The 19021-nt window shown below is 41.6% G+C and overlaps 1 protein-coding gene across 8 annotated transcripts in view; it reads left to right on the top strand.

The window, feature by feature from the left end:
- PAG1 (phosphoprotein membrane anchor with glycosphingolipid microdomains 1) overlaps positions 1 to 18676 on the top strand; it is a 162293-nt gene extending 143617 nt beyond the window's left edge. For 7 of the 8 annotated variants that reach the window (XM_061123556.1, XM_061123550.1, XM_061123552.1 and 4 more), the window contains 2 exons: positions 2701 to 2760; positions 9195 to 18676. In XM_061123556.1, the coding sequence (XP_060979539.1) occupies positions 2701 to 2760; positions 9195 to 9566 (432 nt within the window). In that variant the 3' untranslated portion in view covers positions 9567 to 18676. The remainder of the gene's footprint in view (positions 1 to 2700; positions 2761 to 9194) is intronic. The other variant, XR_009689562.1, reaches the window with a different exon arrangement.
- Positions 18677 to 19021: the final 345 nt, after the last annotated feature.

Genomic DNA, 19021 nt, shown 5'->3' with positions numbered 1-19021 from the left:
ACATCGCTGACTCAATGGACATGAGTTTGAGCAAACTCCAGGAGATAATGAAGGACAGGGAAGCCTAGCGTGCTGCAGTCCATGGGTTCAAAAAGAGTCAGACACGACTTAGTGACTAAACAACAAAAGTATATCTTAGAAGGCTTTAAAATATAAAGGAAAAAAATCAGAACAGAATCTGGGGGACTGAGAAAGTTGGGTAGGAGCACAGTTGTGAGGAGAGTGATCAGGGCATGCTGCCTTTGTTCAAAGGGGCATTTGAACAAAAAATTAACAGGAGTTGAGAGAGTGAGTTGGCTCATGTTTTGGGGGAAGAGCAAATGAAGTAGAGGGAACACCCTGTATGAAGGCCCAGCCTCTCCAGGGACAAGGAGGGTTTGGTGTGGCTGGAGAGGAGAGCAAGGCTAAGAGCAGTTGGAAGAGAAATAACTGGGGGCCCAACCCTGCATGGCCTTGGCTTATAATCTGAATAAAATGAGTTGCTTGAAAGCCTCAAGCAGAAGGATGACTTCTTCTGGCTTTAAGAAGGATCCCTCTGATGGAGTTGACGTTCACCTGTGAAGAATGGAAGCAAGGAGACCAGTTGGGTAGCCATTCTAATAAGCAAGACAAAAAACTCTTGTTGGATCAGGGTAGGGGCAGCAGAAGTAATGGGAGACACTAAACTAGAACCAGGAGATTTGTCAATGGGCCAGATGTGGATGAAAGGATGAGGAAACAGTGATGAATCCAGGGTGTGGCCTGAGTCCCTGAAAGTGTGGGACTGCCATGAACTGAAGTAGAAGGACCATGGGCCAAGCAAATTTGGGAGTTCGGGGCTGGACATATCGGTTTGAGATAGGTATTGGTCATCCAAGTAGCAACATCAGAGAACAGTGGGATGGAGGAGCAGGCTTTTGAGGATAGGCCCGGGCTGGGCTTGTACATTTGGAAGTCAGCAGCAGAAATTAGTTTTTTCAAGCTGACATTGGGTGAGTTCACTGCATGAGTGTGTGTGAATGGGGACTTTAAGAGTTCCAAGGACACAGGTCCAGGAAAGAAAGGAGCCAGCAGGAGAGAGGAAAATAGGAGAGAAAAACAGGAAAATTCAGTGTCCTGGAATCTAAGGAGTGAATGTTGAGGGAAGAAGGGGTGACCCTGCAGCACACACGGCAGGTGGGTCAGGAGAGATCAGGGACACGGTGGGCATCAGTGTCCTTGGCGAGAGCAGTTTCTTTGGAGTCTAGGAGGCAGAAACTGGACTGAAATGGGTTTAGAGAGAGAATAGCAAGAGAAAAATTGAATGTTTTTTTTTTTTTTTTAGACAACTCTTTTAAGAGGTTTTGCTGTAATGGAATTAGTAATAGAACTAGAAGGGTAGGTTGGTTTGGTTTGGGTTTTAGAATAGATAAATTATAGCCTGTTTTTATGTGGATGAGGATGACTCCATAGAGGCGAAAGTTGATGTAGACAGAATGGAGCGTTGCTGGCGCTTATATCCATGAGTAGGTGTAAGGCGTCAGGGTCTCCCACACAGGAGGAAGGGATCGCCTTAAGGTGGAGCCTGGAAAGTTCACCTGTGGCAACGGGCAGGAAGGAAGACGCGTGAATGCAGAGACTGGGAGTGTAATGGGGAGGCAGAAGTTTATAGAAATTTCGTTTGATTCCTTCAGTTTTCTCAAGGTCCTTAGCTAGGGACGAGGTGTTGGGAGTTCGGGGAAAGAGGAGAAGACGTGAAGAAGGCAGCTAGGAGAGCAGGGTCCGGGGTTACTAGCAGGTGTAGGAAGATTGAGAGCAGCATTAAGGACTCACTTGAGGGGTGAGTTCTCCCGTGACCAGGACGGGAGTGGAGTACTTAAAGGATGACAGTGATGGCTGGCCATGGCGCTGGAGTTTGACAGGGTAGGAAGGAAGGACCCTGAGGAGAAGTGAGACATGGGAAAAAATGGTTGGGGGCCCCACAGTTTTGCAGGCTTGTTGGAACTGGGTTATGGGAGGAGTAGGCGTGAACAGTGAGTGCTGGTCTGAAGGGGCCTGCAGGGAGATGGGATGGTGGGGCTGCTGTGGTTTAGGGTAAGAGGGGTCTGAGGTGCAGACGGAGCAGAGAGGTGGGGCAAGGACACAGGGTCAGTGCAGGGAGGTCAAGGAGTGCGGGCAGGTTTGGAAGGATACAGGTTGGTTGAAATCAGCAAGAATTCAGGCAGGAGAGGTGCTAAAGATTCAATGAACCCGGAGCCAAAATCATCAAGAAATGAGGCCAGAAAATGTGAGTTGATTTCTCCACTAGTTGTTTAAAGTTTCCAGATGACTTAAGAATCTTCCTGATGACTCATGCAAACTGTAGAAATAAAAAAATTTAGGGATTTGACAAACACTGTGGTATTTTTTCAGTCAGTTTTTCAATCTTTCATTGATGATCAGTCCTTCAGTGATAATTAGGAATTGAAACAGTAATCTTCATAATCATTTGGTTTTTCTGTACCTACAGATTCAAATTAAAAAATTAGAAGAAATTTATCTAATGTAATACTGGTGGGTATATAAAATCATACTTATGTGTTTATTCCTGAGGTCCTTTATATATTCTTTGTAGAAAATAGTTTCTTCTCTAAAAATCATTTAAAAACATTTTTGTAGATAGATGCCTCAAAGCATATGCCCCAAAAAAGGTTAAATTATTGACTTTAAACTCCCTTCTCTTGATTTATTTTGTTCTAACAGAGACTTAGTTCATTGTCATACAAGTCCCGGGAAGAAGACCCAACTCTTACAGAAGAAGAGGTGAGTTTTGTTACTTTTAAATAATCAAAAATCTCTTTTAATAGAGAATAGCACTTCCTTCCTTAAGTAAATGCAGTGTCATGTTACCCTTCATCTGAGAAAGCTGAAGTAGACTCTTAGGCCTATGGTTGGAGATCAGAGTTGGCGATATTGGCATTATCATGGTTCAGAGAGAGTAACTGGGGGATGGGAAGACAAGAAAGAGGACAAGATGAACAAGGAAACTCAATAGGGAAGAAGGAGAAGACAAAAATAGAAAGGGGAGGGGAGGAAAAAGGAATGAGAAGAGAGAAATATAAGTGTGTGAGCTTTAATCAGGGAGGAAGTTCCCATTAGAAGGAAGTTCCCATTAGAAGGAAGTTAATAGTGGTTTGGAATATGCAGAGAATTGGAACAGGTGGGTGTAGAGAATTTGCTCCAGGCTAGGAGACAGGGGAAGAAGGGCTTAGGCTTCTGGGAGACAGAGAGCAGGGAACTTCAAAAACATTTCCAGACTTTAAGTAGGGTTAGACATGGCCACCAACAAGAAAGAGTGATGTATTCTCCCAAGGACTGGGGCTAAAGAGTCATGGTTAAACTTTCAATGAAGCATTAAAATTGTAAAAGCCAGTATTTATGGGATTTAGCAAGCTAGATGACGAACACCTTAATTTACCTAGCTATATAAAGACTCTTTCTGGCATGCCTGCTGCTGCTAAGTCACTTCAGTCGTGTCCGACTCTGTGCGATCCCATAGACGGCAGCCCACCAGGCTCCCCGGTCCCTGGGATTCTCTAGGCAAGAACACTGGAGTGGGTTGCCATTTCCTTCTCCAATGCAGGAAAGTGAAAAGTGAGAGTGAAGTCGCTCAGTCGTGTCCGACCCTTCGCGACCCCATGGACGGGGGAGCCTGGTGGGCTGCCGTCCATGGGATTTTCCAGGCAAGAGTAAATGGAGTGGGGTGCCATTGCCTTCTCCATTCTGGCATGCCTAGCTTAGTAAATTGTGTATGTGTACAAAAGCAATGTGGGCTTTCCAGGTGGCGCTAGTGGTAAAGAACTCACATGCCAATGCAGGAGACATAAGAGACACAAGTTCAATCCCTGGGTCATGAAGATCCCCTGGAGGAGGGCACGACAACCCACTCCAATATTCTTGCCTGGAGAATCCCATGGACAGAGGAGCCTGGTGGGCTACAGTCCATAGGGTCATACAGAGTCAGACACAACTAAAGTGACTTGGCACGCACATACATGCAAAAGCAACATGCATATGTGATGTTGCCCAGCCCCCACCATGTTTCCTGCTCCAGGGAATGGAACTGCCATCTATCCACCTGGTTGCAGAAGCCAAAACCCTGGGGCCCTTCTGAACACCCCGTTTTCCTCACTGTCTTCAGATGCAGCCAGTAATCAGGCCCTTCAGTTCCACCTCAGAAGTTAACTTTCATGTTCCCCCACTCATGTCCATCTCTACTGGGCCCACCCCTCACGAGGCTAATGCAGGGCCCTCCTACCAGGGCCCGAAGTGGCTCCTGTGCCTCCTCCAGCATTTTTCACTGTCCTGGAGCCATCCCATTGGGGTAAGAAAATATTTTAATTCCCTGGCAGTCCAGTTTTTAGGACTTGGTGCTTTCACTGCTGAGGCCATGAGTGCAGTCCCCGGTTAAGGAATTAAGATTCTACAAGCCAGGCTGAAGAAAAAAAAAAAAAAAAAAATATATATATATATATATACACATATATACATATATATACATATACAAATATACATATATATATGTGTATATATATATATATAAGAGATCTGGAAACTAATTCTTTAAAATAAATTGAGACTATGTGAAATTTTTAATTACTTTTCCTCTTATCTTACATTTGTTTGTGGCTTTTGAAAATAGGACCCTGTTAATACTGTAGAATGTTTAACATAGAATAAAGAACTGTGACTCCCATGTATTCATTCTAGGAAGAAGATTTAGGAAAAGTAAATATGGAGATCATTTATTTTTATATTCATGTGATATAATGTTAGTCCAGACTAAAACTGAGACCTGAATTTTAAGTACTATTATCCTAATTTAACAGAATGATGGGGGAAGGGTTGAGTATAAAAAGAAGAGAAATGAGGAAAAGAGGGTAATTTATGAGAACATAATAACAATTTACAGACTGAATAATAATGGTGAAAGATGTTAAAGAGAAAAATTGCAAAGCTAAATAGTAAGAGGGCTTGAAGAGAAACCTTTTATTTATACAAAATAAAAATAATAGTCATAGGAGACAGATATTCAAAAAGAATATTAGAAGGCTTGAGAAACGTTAATAAGATTTCAAATTTACAATGACACCCTCCCGCACATTTGGTTCATGCCCAGGGATAATATTAAGTTGCAAGTTAATGGAAGAGCCTGCAATTTAAGAAAGAAAAGACTGTAAAAGCCAAGAAGGCCCACGTACTTACAAAGAGTGGAGGCCATCATGACAGAACCACGGGGAAGAGAGGAGGAAGAGAAACAGAAATGGTGGGGGGGCCCCGGCTCTCACTGTTACTCTCACAGATAAAGTTGTGTTTGTCTTCCTGATGTTACCACTGAAGGTGAGGAATAAATATCCAGGACACCAGCTCCCTTCATTACTATCCATGCATGCATGCTTAGTGGCTCAGTCCTGTCCAACTCTTTGTGACCCGTGGACCGTAACCTGCCAGCCTCCTCTGTCGATGGGATTCTCCAGGCAAGAATAATGGAGTGGGTTGCCATTTCCTCCTCCTCCAGGGGATCTTCCCAACCCAGGGATCGAACCCTGGTCTCCTGCATTGCAGGCCGACCTCTGAGCCACCAGGGAAGCCCTATCATGCATGACTCACCCCTTTATAATCTGTTCATATTTTTGGCTTGGCCCACCTTTTAAACACTGTCAGACTTTATTTTGGGGGGCTCCAAAATCACTGCAGATGGTGATTGCAGCCATGAAATTAAAAAACGTTTACTCCTTGGAAGGAAAGTTATGACCAACCCAGATAGCATATTAAAAAGCAGAGACATTACTTTGCCAACAAAGGTCTGTCTAGTCAAGGCTATGGTTTTACCAGTGGCCATGTATGGATGTGAGAGTTGGACTGTGAAGAAAGCTGAGGGTCGAAAAATTGATGCTTTTGAACTGTGGTGTTGGAGAAGACTCTTGAGAGTCCCTTGGACTGCAAGGAGATCCAACTAGTCCATCCTAAAGGAGATCAGTCCTGGGTGTTCATTGGAAGGACTGATGCTGAAGCTGAAACTCCAATACTTTGGCTACCTCATGCAAAGAGTTGACTCACTGGAAAAGACCCTGATGCTGGGAGGGATTAGGGGCAGGAGGAGAAGGGGAGGACAGGGGATGAGATGGCTGGATGGCATCACCAACTCAATGGACATGAGTTTGAGTAAACTCCGGGAGTTTGTGATGGACAGGGAGGCCTGGCATGCTGTGATTCATGGGGTCGCGAAGAGTCGGACATGACTAAGCAACTGAACTGAACTGAACCCTTTAAATAAAGAGTTTCATATGTTGGCAACTTGCTACAAAAAGCAGATGCCTTGTTTTTTATTCTTCTGAAATGGAAAGACACTCTTAATTCCTCATTTTGAAAGGAATTTTTTAGTTAAAACCCCTCAGGTGAGAATGTTAATTTAATATGCATGAAAATGGTTAAATCAACAGGGCAGGAGTTTCACAAAAATTATTTCTCTGACTCAAACCCTTTGGATTGTCAAGGCCTGGGAAATGCCAGCCACCAGCCTGTAGGGAAAGTTCTCATGCAAATGACAGTTAGCGTGCGCCAGGCGTGTCTTAAGAAGCTCTGGAGGCCAGCTGGAAGCTTTCTGCCCAGCATGTGGATATGTGAGAGTAGGACATCTCCCTCTGCACTTGCAAAGCCAAGCATCTGTCAGAAAGTATGTTCCCTTATTTCCTGGGTGTTTTAATATATCAATCGCTGTGGCATAGATAACTGCAGGTAATGAAGGATATTTTTACTTACTTCCAACCATGATTTCTAACAATAAAACAATACCCTCCCTCCCAAATTTCCTAGTCAGTCCATTTTTGTATCAAAGAAAATGAAACCTCTCCCGATATTGGTGGCTTTGTTGTTGTTCAGTTGCTCAGTTATGTCTGACTCTTTGCAACCCCATGGACTGCAGCACGCCAGACTTCCCTGTCCTTCGTCTCCCGGAGTTTGTGCAAACTCATGTCCATCGCGTCGGTGATGCCATCCAGTCATGTCATCTTCTGTCATCCCCTTCTCCCCCTGCCTTCCGTATTTGTGGCTAGATGAGGTATATTAGTGAGACTGAGTGGGTTTGCTTGGAAAACAGTCTGTTCTTCCCAAAGGAAAGAGTGACCTCTAAGTTTTTGACTTTGGTGCATGAGAGTTGCAGTCGTGTCTGACTCTCTGCAACCCCATGAACTGCAGTCCACCAGGCTCCTCTGTCGATGGGATTTCCCAGGCATGAATACTGGAGTGGGTAGCCATTTCCTTCTCCAGGGAATCTTCCTGACCCAGGGATTGAACTCTGGTCTCCTACATCTCCTGCACTGGCAGGCAAGTTCTTCACTACTGAGACACCTGGGAAGCCCATCCCCTAAGTTGATTGTCTCCCAATATCATTTCTCTGTTGATGACATATAAGAACGAATTTTCCTACTGAAGAAAACTTAGCCCCATCTCTGAATGTCTATTTAACCAATAGACTTCCCTGGTGGCTCAGATGGTAATGCATCTGCCTACAATGCGGGAAAACCAGGTTCAATCCCTGGGTCGGGAAGATCTCCTGGAGAAGGAAACGGCAACCCATTCCAGTATTCTTGCCTAGGAAACCCATGGACAGAGGAGCATGGTAGTCTACAGTCCATGGGGTCGCAAAGAGTCGGATATGACTGAGGGACTTCACTTAGTATGCAATGAAGTATTAATTTAAAAAATAATGGAGGGGTGGGATGGTAAGCAAGATGGGAGGGAGGTTCAAGAGGGAGAGGTATACCTATGGCTGATTCATGTTGATATTTGGCAGAAAACAACAAAATTCTGTAAAGCAATTATCCTTCAATAAAATTAATAAAATCAGAAAGAAAATAGTGGAGAGTGATCCTCTGACAGATATATGTATACTGCCAACCAGCATCCAGAAGCTATTGTTTAGACCTTTGTGATGCGGGAGGAGTGGATTAAACAGTCTGGTTCAGTGGTTCTCGAACTTAGTGGACATCAGAATCAACCCACCCCCAGAGTTTGTGACTCAGTGGATCTGGGGTGGGGCCCCAGGGTTTGCCTTTCCAAAAAATGTCCAGATCCTGCTGCTGCTGACTTGAAGCCCAGCCTTTTGAGTATCACCAGTATGATATATGTTTTCTACCCTTTTTTGTAAAGCAGTCAAAACTTTCCTCTGGTGAAATATCATTGTGATAAAGAAATCGAATAAAACCCGATGCTGAGGTCAGGTCCTGGGGGTCTTGAGCTGCCCACTCTACCTGCTTTCCTCAAATCCTCAGCAGACCTAGAGAGAACCTGGATTTCATAGAATTATGCTATTTACAAAGTTATAGACGACACATATAATTGTTCTGTTGTTATGTACTCCAGGATTAGCATAGATTGTGAAGAATCGGCTTCTGGGTGTGTATTCAAAAGAAATGAAAACACTGTCTACAAGAGATAGCTCTACTTCCCTGTTTATTGCAGCATTATTCACAATAGCTAAGTCATGAAAACAACCTGTCTATCAACAGATGAATGGATAAAGAAAATGTAATTACACACACACACACACACACACACACACACACATACACACACACGCTTGTACACATAATGGAATATTATTCATCCATAAAAAAAGAAGAAAATCTTGCCATTTACAACAGCATAGATGGATCTTGAGGGCATTGTGATAAGTGAAATGAGTAAGATAGAGAAAGACAAATACTGTGTATTCTCACATAGATATGAAATCTAGAAAAGCCAGGCAGAAATAGAGAAGAATGGTGGTTGCCTCATGCTGGGGTCTGGGGGAAATAGGGAGATGTTGGTCAGAGGGTCAAACTTCCATCTATAAGTTCTGGAAATATAATACAGCATGGTGGCTAGAACTAACAATACTGTGTATATACTCGTAAGAGAATAGAGCTTAAATGTTATCACCACACACCAAAAATATGGTAATTACAGTAAAGAAGTTGTTAACTACCTTTATTGTGATAATCATTTCACAATATATTTTTCAAATCATCATGCTGCACACCTTAAACTTACATGTATTGTGTGTGAATAATATCTCTGTAAAGTTTGGGAATCAGAAAAAAATTCTTAAAGGGACACATAGCCCCATAGTCCCAAGAATCTAGCTTGTCACTAAAAGGGGGAGAGAGGAATCAAGCTTGAAGCTTGTTTATTCACTTTCCCCCTTTGTTTTCTAGATCTCGGCCATGTATTCATCAGTGCATAAAAAAGGACAGCCAGGGAACAAATTAGGACAGTCACTTAAAGTACCCGAGGCCTCCTACACCTCCATGCAAGGAGCTGCTCCGAGGTCCCCCTCTTCCTGTAACGATCTCTATGCCACCGTTAAAGACTTTGAGAAGATGCCGAATAGTGTCAGCACACTTCCAGCAGCAGGCAGGCCCAGCGAGGAGCCTGAGCCAGATTACGAAGCAATACAGACTCTAAACAGAGAGGAAGAGAAGGCTGCCTCAGAGACCAACAGTCACCATGGCCTTTGCCCAAAGGAGAATGATTACGAGAGCATCGGGGACTTGCAGCAGCAATGCCGAGATATCACCAGGCTCTAGCAGCCTGGAAAGGACCCAGCTAGCCTAGGACCAGCCGGCAAAGCCAGGGCTGCTGCAGAAGACAAGAAGCGACGTCAGCCACGCTTCATATGCTGCTTTAGGAAAGGGAAGCCGATCGGAGATGCCAGGACTGCTTCTCAGTTTGGGGAGAAATGAGGGAGGCCCCCTGCTGCCAGAGCCCTGGCAGACCCAGGCACGCCTGCGTCAAGCACCCACACCCTCTAGAAGGATCCCGGCTGTCAGCCGTCTCACCCTCTTCATGAAGAAAGCCACTCTGTGAGAAAGAATGACATTCAAAAACCACAGCTCACCTGCCTGAAACACTGCCATTCACAGGAGCTGGGTTTCTCTCCCTCTCTCCTCTTCGCTGCCTGCTACTGATAGTAAGATGAATGGCATTTTTCTCTTTGACATCTTCCGATTTTTAATGGCTCGTTCCAAGGATTTTCTCCCACCAGGCTGGGCCTTTGCCTTCAAGTGGGTGTTTTCCGTTGCTGAGAAATTGTGGTTGCTATTTCCGGTCCGCTCCCCAGCCCCTTCAAAGAGCTGCACCTGGGAACCTGAGCCCCAACCAGTGGGGACGCCCCTTGGGTTTCCTAGCTCTTCATTCCTTCTGATTTGGGCACTCCATGTCAGCAGCCTCTTCCAAAGTACTTGAAGTCATTGTTAGATGCTTTATTTTATTTTCATAGTCAACATGTTTTTTTTCCCCCCAGTGTTTGAAACTCTTCAGAGTCTTTTCAGTATTTTCAAAGAATATCATGGTACTTCTATACTTGTTTTAGTCCAGCTCATTCTTCCAAAACAGAGAGCCTTAATCTCCACGTTGGGACACAGACCACGTGTTTGGGTGGCAGCCCCTGCATCCATCTCTTCCCAAGGGCTGTGGACTTGAATGTGTATTTCTGATGATCTCCGCTGCCACACTGACGGTGCAGGAGTTCATACATGAACTGCTCCCCTAAGGTAATCTATCTGAGATTAAAATATAAACATTTATTTTTGTTATATAAATTTATAAGGTATTTTATGTTTAATGCCTAATTTCTAGAAAGTGCCAGATAAAATATATATTAACTATTTTGATTTGATGTACAATGATTTATATTCTCATTTTGAAAAGACACCATAAAGCACATAAGCTTGTACCAGTAGTTGTTATCTTTTTTCTAACCAAGTGTTTAAAACATGGAAGGTTTTTAAAGACGTGACTTTTCAAATGGTACTTGGAGCTCTTGGTCAAAAATCAGCTGACTCATTGGAGAAATAAGTGGAATAAACATAAATGATCATTTTCAATGGTTTGTGGTAGGCAATAGTGAAATATTTGAAATGGTAAAAATGGAAAGAGGAACAAGATATGACTAGGGATGACTGATGATTAACCTTATGAAAGTATTATGATTCCATTAAGGTTTTTAAAGAAATAGGTGATGAATTCTGTAGCCTGGTGCTTGCAAATGTAAATTGCCTGTTGGGATTTTTTTTTCCCCTTCATTTTATAAAAATTAGTGGCTGAAATAACTCAGATTGAGAGCTCAGCCTGGTTTGAATTTAATCATCTCTTTAGATTTTATAAGGCCGACATTGGGAAACTTGTTCACTTTTCATTTCAAAAGGAACCTGGTTGAAGTGCTATTATGTAGTGTAGGCTACAGAAAAGAAGCTTTTCCTACACTGTAAAGAAAAAAAGAACAGGCAATTATTCTGTACTGCTGTGACATCTGCGACTTTTCAGATTGAATAATCTTACTGTTTTCACTCATTAGGACAAAGAATGCAGTTGGGAGGATGAAGCATCTTGAAAATTGTAGGGACCAGCTCCCGGGCATGTTTTTTTCCATTCCTTGCATTCATGGCTTGATTTTGTGACTGCTCTGTAATACGTTTCTGCAATTGTAAAGTAGCTCAGTTGGGGTAAATGGTTTGCTTGTTATTTTCCAATCAGCCTGGTCTCTCCCATGAAGATTTTATGTGCATAAAAGCACAATCATCATTGATCAAAAGATCATTGGAGAATAACCTTGGATCAGGGAGAAGTTTATCAGAAAGGTGCAAGGCCCATACTCTCTGAATTCATCTCCTTTGTAAGCACTGGTTTGCCCGATGATTCTCTTTGCTTATTATGAATGAGTCTGACCCAGCAACCTCAGTATCATGGGGTTGCTTTGGTACCTGCTGACAGCCACATCACACTGCTCACCCAGCCTTGTGCATGCTGCAGTCACGTCGTTTATGAGCACCTGATTGCTCAAAAGTTGTAGTTCATGATGTCTCACTTACGACCAAGGAAATGGGTATGTTCTCTAAAGAGTAAAGCTGTTTCTAGATAAGGAAGCTCTTTATAAATAGTCATATCATCTTGAAATTTCATTATCGGAATTCCCCCAGAAGTTTCCAAATAAGGGCTATGCGTTATGGCCATAAAGTGTGCGGTGAAATCTCTCTCTCGATTGGAGAACCTGTGCTAAGAATAAGTTGTGATGTAAAGTATTAAAAGGGAACTGTAAGGGCCTCCAGAACACATCCTGAAAGAGTAAGTAATAGCACAATGCCTGAGGGCTAGGGGGTGAGAGAAGCAGATTGAACTTTGGGAGATAGCTCTGCGCTTTAGACCATTAGGTACCTTACTGAAGTATTTTTATTGATGTAGCATCACTGTTTTAAACCTATAGTACAGTATTTCATAAATTTCATCACTTTTTAAAAATTTTATTTGTTGAAACTTCATGCTAGAATCTTTAGGTTGGAAGCCTATGGTTTCTTTAAAAAGTTTTCGTCTTAAAAGCTACATAGTTTAAATGTATGAAAGGTAATTATCAAGAAAGAATGAGTTTACTGTATCTTTAAAATTCAATTTGACATCCATATTATGTATGCATTGAACCAGAATAACCTAGGTTATTATAATCTTGCCTAGGATCTTTGCTTTTATTCATGTATTTTGAAAGTTTCAAAGAATTTTTTACTGATTCTCAGATATTGTCTGCCAGCAGGGAAGTGTAACCTGTTTTATGTGAAATGTTCAAGAAGATTTTAAATTATAGGAGGAAGTAATTTTTGCACATATCTTTGCACAAATATTTTTTTTCCTGCCCTTCACTAAATTCTATCATTAGGATTATTAAAGCTTTTGAAGGTGCCACTCTCCTTTGTAGGAAAAAGGCTAATTACTGATTTATCTGCCCTTAAAATCTGAGCATTGATTCTAATTGAGTACTAGATTAACAATAGGTAGCTAGCAAAAAGAACTGAAATTTAACCTCAGCATGTTACTAGATCTAGCTGTCATATTTGATTTTAATTTTTCAAATTAGAGCATTTACTTACTTTTACCAGTAACTATATATATAGCGCTTCCCTGGTGGCTCAGACTGTAAAGAATATGCCTGCAATGAGGGAGACGCAAGTTTGATCCCTGGGTTGGGAAGATCCCTTGGAGAAGGGAATGGCAACCCTCTCCAGTATTCTTGCCTGGAGAATGCCATGGACAGAGGAGCCTGGCAGGCTACGTACACACACGTACATATATGCACATGTATATATATAAAGTCACTCTGGTGCTTAATTAATTAGGATACATCCTGTCATGTATTTTGAATGTTTATCCTACTAGTGTGATGACTATTGTCATAAAAGCAGAACAGAAGAAACAGTTGTCCAATCATTTTCTTTTTTCCCCAATCATTTTCATTTGACAGCGGAAAACCTTTTAACTGGCCCTCAGTGAATTTCTCTAGTTAACAAATTCTGATTTTAAACTATGCCCATCATTCTCTTAGCTGAAAAACAGTGGTGTGTTTAAACAGTTTTATTCATGCAGCTCCCTAAATATTCAACCTGACAGAAGGAAATGAAAGTAGGTGTCCTTCTCAGACAGGTATTTGAGGAGAGATTTGGCCGAAGGCAGCAAGGGCCATGTGAGCCAGGATAGTGACCCCCCACACACACAACCCGGTGGCAAAAGCAGGGCCCATTATCACCTGCAGGTATTGACTTCACTGTCTCCAGAAACAGTGAGATTTTAGCACAGAAGGAACAGCAGTGGTGGAGGATCACGTGCTGCTCTGAGATGGTGACGTATCACGGCTAGAATCTCAGAGCCTCAGTTCAAGACTGATTTAGGACTTTGTAAATGAGTAAATGCTCCTGGTAATAGTTGCTCTGAGTCCATGTGGTCTAGTGATGCCATTCTGAAAGTGTTGATTTCTGGTACCAACCAGCTTAGCTTTGGTTGCTGGAAGCACAGTAGGTACTGATGGTTATTTCCTGGAAATCTTGACAGGCTTATTGTACTGTGTAACTGGGAAAAGTTAAAGTGTAATGTTTGGTGTTAATAATTGACTAATGTGAAAATAGGAACATGTGTCTATAATATCAAATATGACTTTATTTGCAGTGAAGTCTAAATTCTTTGTCCTGTAGTAGTATTTTCTTGCTCTGTGTTATAGCTTTTCTTAAATATATTATTTCTGACAATATCACTAGACAAGTTTTACACACTTAGAATATGTTTGACTTTAAAAGATCAATCCAGAAACTGTGTTAAAGTCTTCATCTGGAATTACCAAAGTAAATTAAATAAAATCATGGTCTAGAAGAGAACATACATTCATAAATGGTTTTTTACCCCTACTACTCATTTTGAAGCTGTATTTACATGCAGTCTCCAATACTTATAAAGTATTTCATTGTTTTTCTAGGTTCTTCTTTTATTTAACTAGGAAATTGTAGTTCAGATTTTTCTTAATGACAGATGACATGAGAGATACATTTTTTGCTTTAAAAATGATTTTTTTAAAGCATTATTTTGGTTATCATCTATCTTAATGCAGTTAGATTCAACTTTTCTTTGCTCACCACTTCCATATTGTGAGTATTTTTTAAAAATGTGGCTCAGATGGTAAAGAATCTGCCTACAATGCAGGAGACCCAGGTTCGATCCCTGGGTTGGGAAGACCCCCTGGAGAAGGGCATGGCTACCCACTCTAGTGTTCTTGCCTGGAGAATCCCATGAACAGAGGAGCCTGGTGGGCTACAGTCTTTGTAGCTGCAAAGAGTTGGACACAACTGAGGGACTAACACTTTCACTTTCACTGTTAAAAATGTGCTCTATCTCAGATCACTTCCTGTAACTTATTATAAAGGTTGGTAATTGTCATTCCTCAGACTTCTGTATGTTAAATTGGCAACAGTAAATTGTTTTAATGTTGTTACCTTTAAAATTTTGTACTGTATTAACATGCCTCATGTTTTCAGGGGAAGTTTGAAATATCACTAAACAATAGGAATTTGCATTTCACTGTGCATGCATTTTTTTCCCTCATAAAAATGGTTTCCAAAAAAAGTAACATATTGTCTGTTAGATGGTCCCAATCAGTTTCAAAGTACTCCTCTTACTCAAAACTACTCAAAAATAATTCATGACAGCATCATTGTAACTCGTCTCAAAAGGTCTTTGTAATGGTCAAATTTGTCCAATTCACAAAAGAGTGGGAGAGTTGTTTTCAATATTGTTATTGTTGAGTCGCTACATCGTGTCTAACTCTTTGTGACCCCATGAACTGCAGTACCCCAGACTCTTTTGTCCTCCACTGTCTCCCAGAATTTGCTAAAACTCATGTCCATTGAGTCAGTGATGCCATCCAACCATCTCATCCTCTGTTGTTCACTTCTCCTCCTGCCCTGAATCTTTCCCAGCATCAGGGTCTTTGCCAATAAGTCAGCTCTTCGCATCAGGTGGCCGAAGTATTGAAGCTTCATCATCAGTCCTTCCAATGAATATTCAATATTGATTTCCTTTAGGATTGACTGGTTTGATCTCGTTGCAATCCAAGGGACTCCCAAGAGTCTTCTCCAGCATCACAGTTCAAAACCATCAATTCTTTGGCACTCAGCCTTCTTTATTCTCAATATTTGGAATTTTAAAACCTTCTGTCACTTTGCATGGCACCATCTTGGCCCCTGTGTGTCTGCTACTCCCAGAATGTTCCATGCCTTCTTTTCCAATAGCAGTTACAATCTTCAGTATCACAGACCTGCCTGGCAGCTTGGAACCATTCCCCAGCTCTGCCCAGTTCCCATTTTACAGCATCAGGGGCTGCCTGGATAAGCCTCAGGCCCACTTGGGGCAGCAGATGCTAGGTGTTATTTGTCAGGAACTTTGCTAACCATGTAAACCATTGCTTCTCAGCCTTTTCCCTGATGGCTCAGTGGTAAAGAACCTGCTGCCAATGCAGGAGACACAAGAGATGCAGGTTCGATCCCCAGATCCAGAAGATCCCCTGAGTAGGACATGGCAACCCACCCCAATGTTCTTGTCTGAAAAATTCCATGGACAGAGGAACCTGGTCAACTCCAGTCCATGGGGTCGCAAAGAGTCAGACATGGTTTAATGAGCACAGTACACCAATCATGTATACTCTTGCCCACGTCTTTTGTGAGATGTGGTTGGCACTAAAGGGCCAATGAAAAAGAATTTTTAAAACATTCTGTTGAGGATTTAGACTCACAAATGTAAAAAAAGGAGCACTGTGCCCTCACCGGGTGAGTTCACAGCCCCTACAATGTACTGATCGTGAAGGTAAATCCTGGAACAGCAGACCCGTAGCTACCCGTAAAGTAGAAGGACACTGATTGTTTTAGGAGGGAGGTGGGGAAAACCCTTTCCTATAAGAAAGAATCACTTCTAAAGTATATTGAGTGTAACATTTTTTTAAATCCTGTAGCTATTACACCCCACCCCTGGGAAACAGTGCTTATGAGTTACAGTTGCTGTAACTAGTTTGAGCTGCTCTCCTAGGTCTCAAGGAAATGAGGATGGTGTTCAAGCATCTGAAGTTACCAGATGTTGAAAATAACTTGGCCATTTATAGATGAAATCTCCAACATTTGGAGTCAATGGGTGATTCAGTGACTGAGGGCCTCTGTTTCTATACTCCGGAGGATCCTGGCCTGGTTTAGTTTTCTTTTTTTTTTTAAACTTCACTCTCATCATGCTAAGGTAGTGTTTGACTTAAAAGAGATCATTCCAGAAACTGTGTTAAATTGGAGTCTTCATCTGGAATTACCAAAGTAAATGAAATAAAATCATGGTCTAAAATATGTATTCCAGTGTAATTATTTTCCAAATTAACAGAACAGGTATCTCTTCATTTTCATTATACATTTAATTGTTGAAAGCCTACCTGCTATACCTATTAGGCACCCTTCACAGGATAATTAAGGCTAAAAGAGAGAGACCAGTTTTGGCCCCTGGAGCCTGCATTTCAGAACCGGCTTGTTGTAATGTCTGGTTTAATTTTGTTTTGTTTGTTTTTTCACTCAGCAAGTGGGAAACCATGAGTGTAAACAGACTCTTTCCTTTTCCTTTTTTATGCTTAAGGAAAAAAAGAAATGTAATTTTAGCTCCCATTTAGGTAGTAAAGGCTTCCCTGACAGACAGCGGTGCCTTTCCCTAGGCGAAGAGACTAGAACCAAAGGCTTTAGTCGGTCTTTGAACATTCCTTTGACAAGTTTTTATGTATTTTTAATGTGAAACCCATAAATGAACCTGGCATGATGATCGTGACCCAGGCAGTAAGCTTGCTTGCTTTTTTCGCATTCATCTTTTTAAATATAAGCTTCCCTTGTTTTACCTGGAGCCATACGAGAAACTGAATTCCTGTGGGCCACGCCACGGCTGCCTCTTGATGTCCTGGAAGCTTGGCAGCACTGTTGGCAGTGCTTGCCTCAGAGGGAGAAGTTCGTGGAATGTGTTGGGAAAGTTGGATTTTACATCCAAGTCAACAAACGTTTGAAAGAGTCCTGTATGCCTCAGATTTTGACACTTTTTTTTAAATTATTTTTTTCTGAGTACTAACTACATATTTGATTTGGGGTGGGGTGGAGTGGGGGGCTGGCAGAGCAGGGATTAGAAATAAAGTCTGAACTAATGATGTGGGCATGACTTCCGGCCCCTGTGTATGTGACCCTGGAAACTGTCTAATTCCAACGCACTACCTACCACTCTGAGTCTCTTAAGGAGCACACTGTAAATGTGTATAAGACTGAGAAAGGTGATGTTAAAGACATAAATTATTGTTTAGGTGTTTTCTTCTTTGTAAACTCAGAAATAAGCTTGTGGCTAGCAAGAGATGGCTACTAAAGACATAATTTTGTAGGTTACTAGGAACAACCTTTCAAACATGTTTCATTCCAACTTTTTGTAAAACTGGGGAAAGAACCTCCTAGTAATGAAAAAACAAAACCAATAAGAAACTTCCATAAACACTTTCTAAAAGAGCATGAGTGCTAAGTCATTCTCCAGGCCAGAATACTGGAGTGGGTAGCCTTTCCCTTCTCTGGGGAATCTTGGCATCAGTCTCACATCTGCCCTAGAGTGTTCGCTTCTTGCCTATAGTATTTCAACAATTTTTATGGGAGAAAAAAATGCACATTTTTTATTTCTTGGAAAAATGAAGTATTGAATTAAATTCTCAGAGGGTCCAATTTAGTTTAAAGAGAAGCATTGGTTTTGAGACAAGCTCATGGCTCTGTGGTCCGTTTCAGCATTGATTTTACTGTGTGACCTTGAGCAAATGATTAATTACTCTGTGCCTCAGTTTCTCCAAAATGGGGATAATGATACCAACCATTGCCTACCTCATAGGGACGTTATGGGGACAATTGAGATAATATAGATAAATACAAATGCTTTGAACTCTGGAAGAAAGGTGCTATATAAATTGAAATTGTGTTGTTTTTAATGATCCAATTGTTATGTTTAGAGTTTAAATAATAGCAATACTGTTAGTCATGTTAAGAATAAGTTTCAATTTGATGCATATTTACAATTCTCTTCTGTGGCCAGAGAGCGATCATCATCCAGTAATGGTACTGAAATTGTATTTGTTTTCTGTGTGTTTCTGCCCATAGTATTTCTATTCTGAATGTTCCCAAAAGGCTGGAGTTTAACTTGTCATATCTTGTAGTTTACATGTAATGAATCTTATTCAAGCTGTATATAGAAGTATAATTACATGTAAATAGCAGGTACGTTGTAATTAAAGGCATTTATCAAATTGTCTTTGTTCTTTTTTAATTGCAATAAAGATCAGTTTTATATAAAAGCTTGTTTAAGTTCATTTGATATTTGGGAAGATCAAGAATGGCTAATTTATGTGCCCTGAGGGCATCACCAGGGTTGGGAGTTTTAACAATCAGCTCACCGCCTGGCAGGAAGAAGGTCATGCCTGAGAAGCAGGCAGTGGAGGTCAGTGGTTAGAGCTGCCAACTCTGTAGAAAAGAACCTGAGTTTGAGTCCCAGCTCCAGGGTGACTTTGAGGAAGCCATGGGACTTCTTTGTGCCTCTGTTTCCACTTAAGAAATGAGGAATCATAGACAGCCAATGGGAATTTGCTGTCTGGCTCAGGAAACTCAAACAGGGGCTCTGTGTCAACCTAGAGGGTGGGATG

This window comes from Dama dama, chromosome 21 (genome assembly GCF_033118175.1).
Source record: "Dama dama isolate Ldn47 chromosome 21, ASM3311817v1, whole genome shotgun sequence".
In the NCBI taxonomy this organism is placed as follows: Eukaryota; Metazoa; Chordata; class Mammalia; order Artiodactyla; family Cervidae; genus Dama; species Dama dama.
The sequence above is the reverse complement of the archived record's forward strand: the minus strand, read 5'-3'. Positions and strand labels throughout refer to the sequence as shown.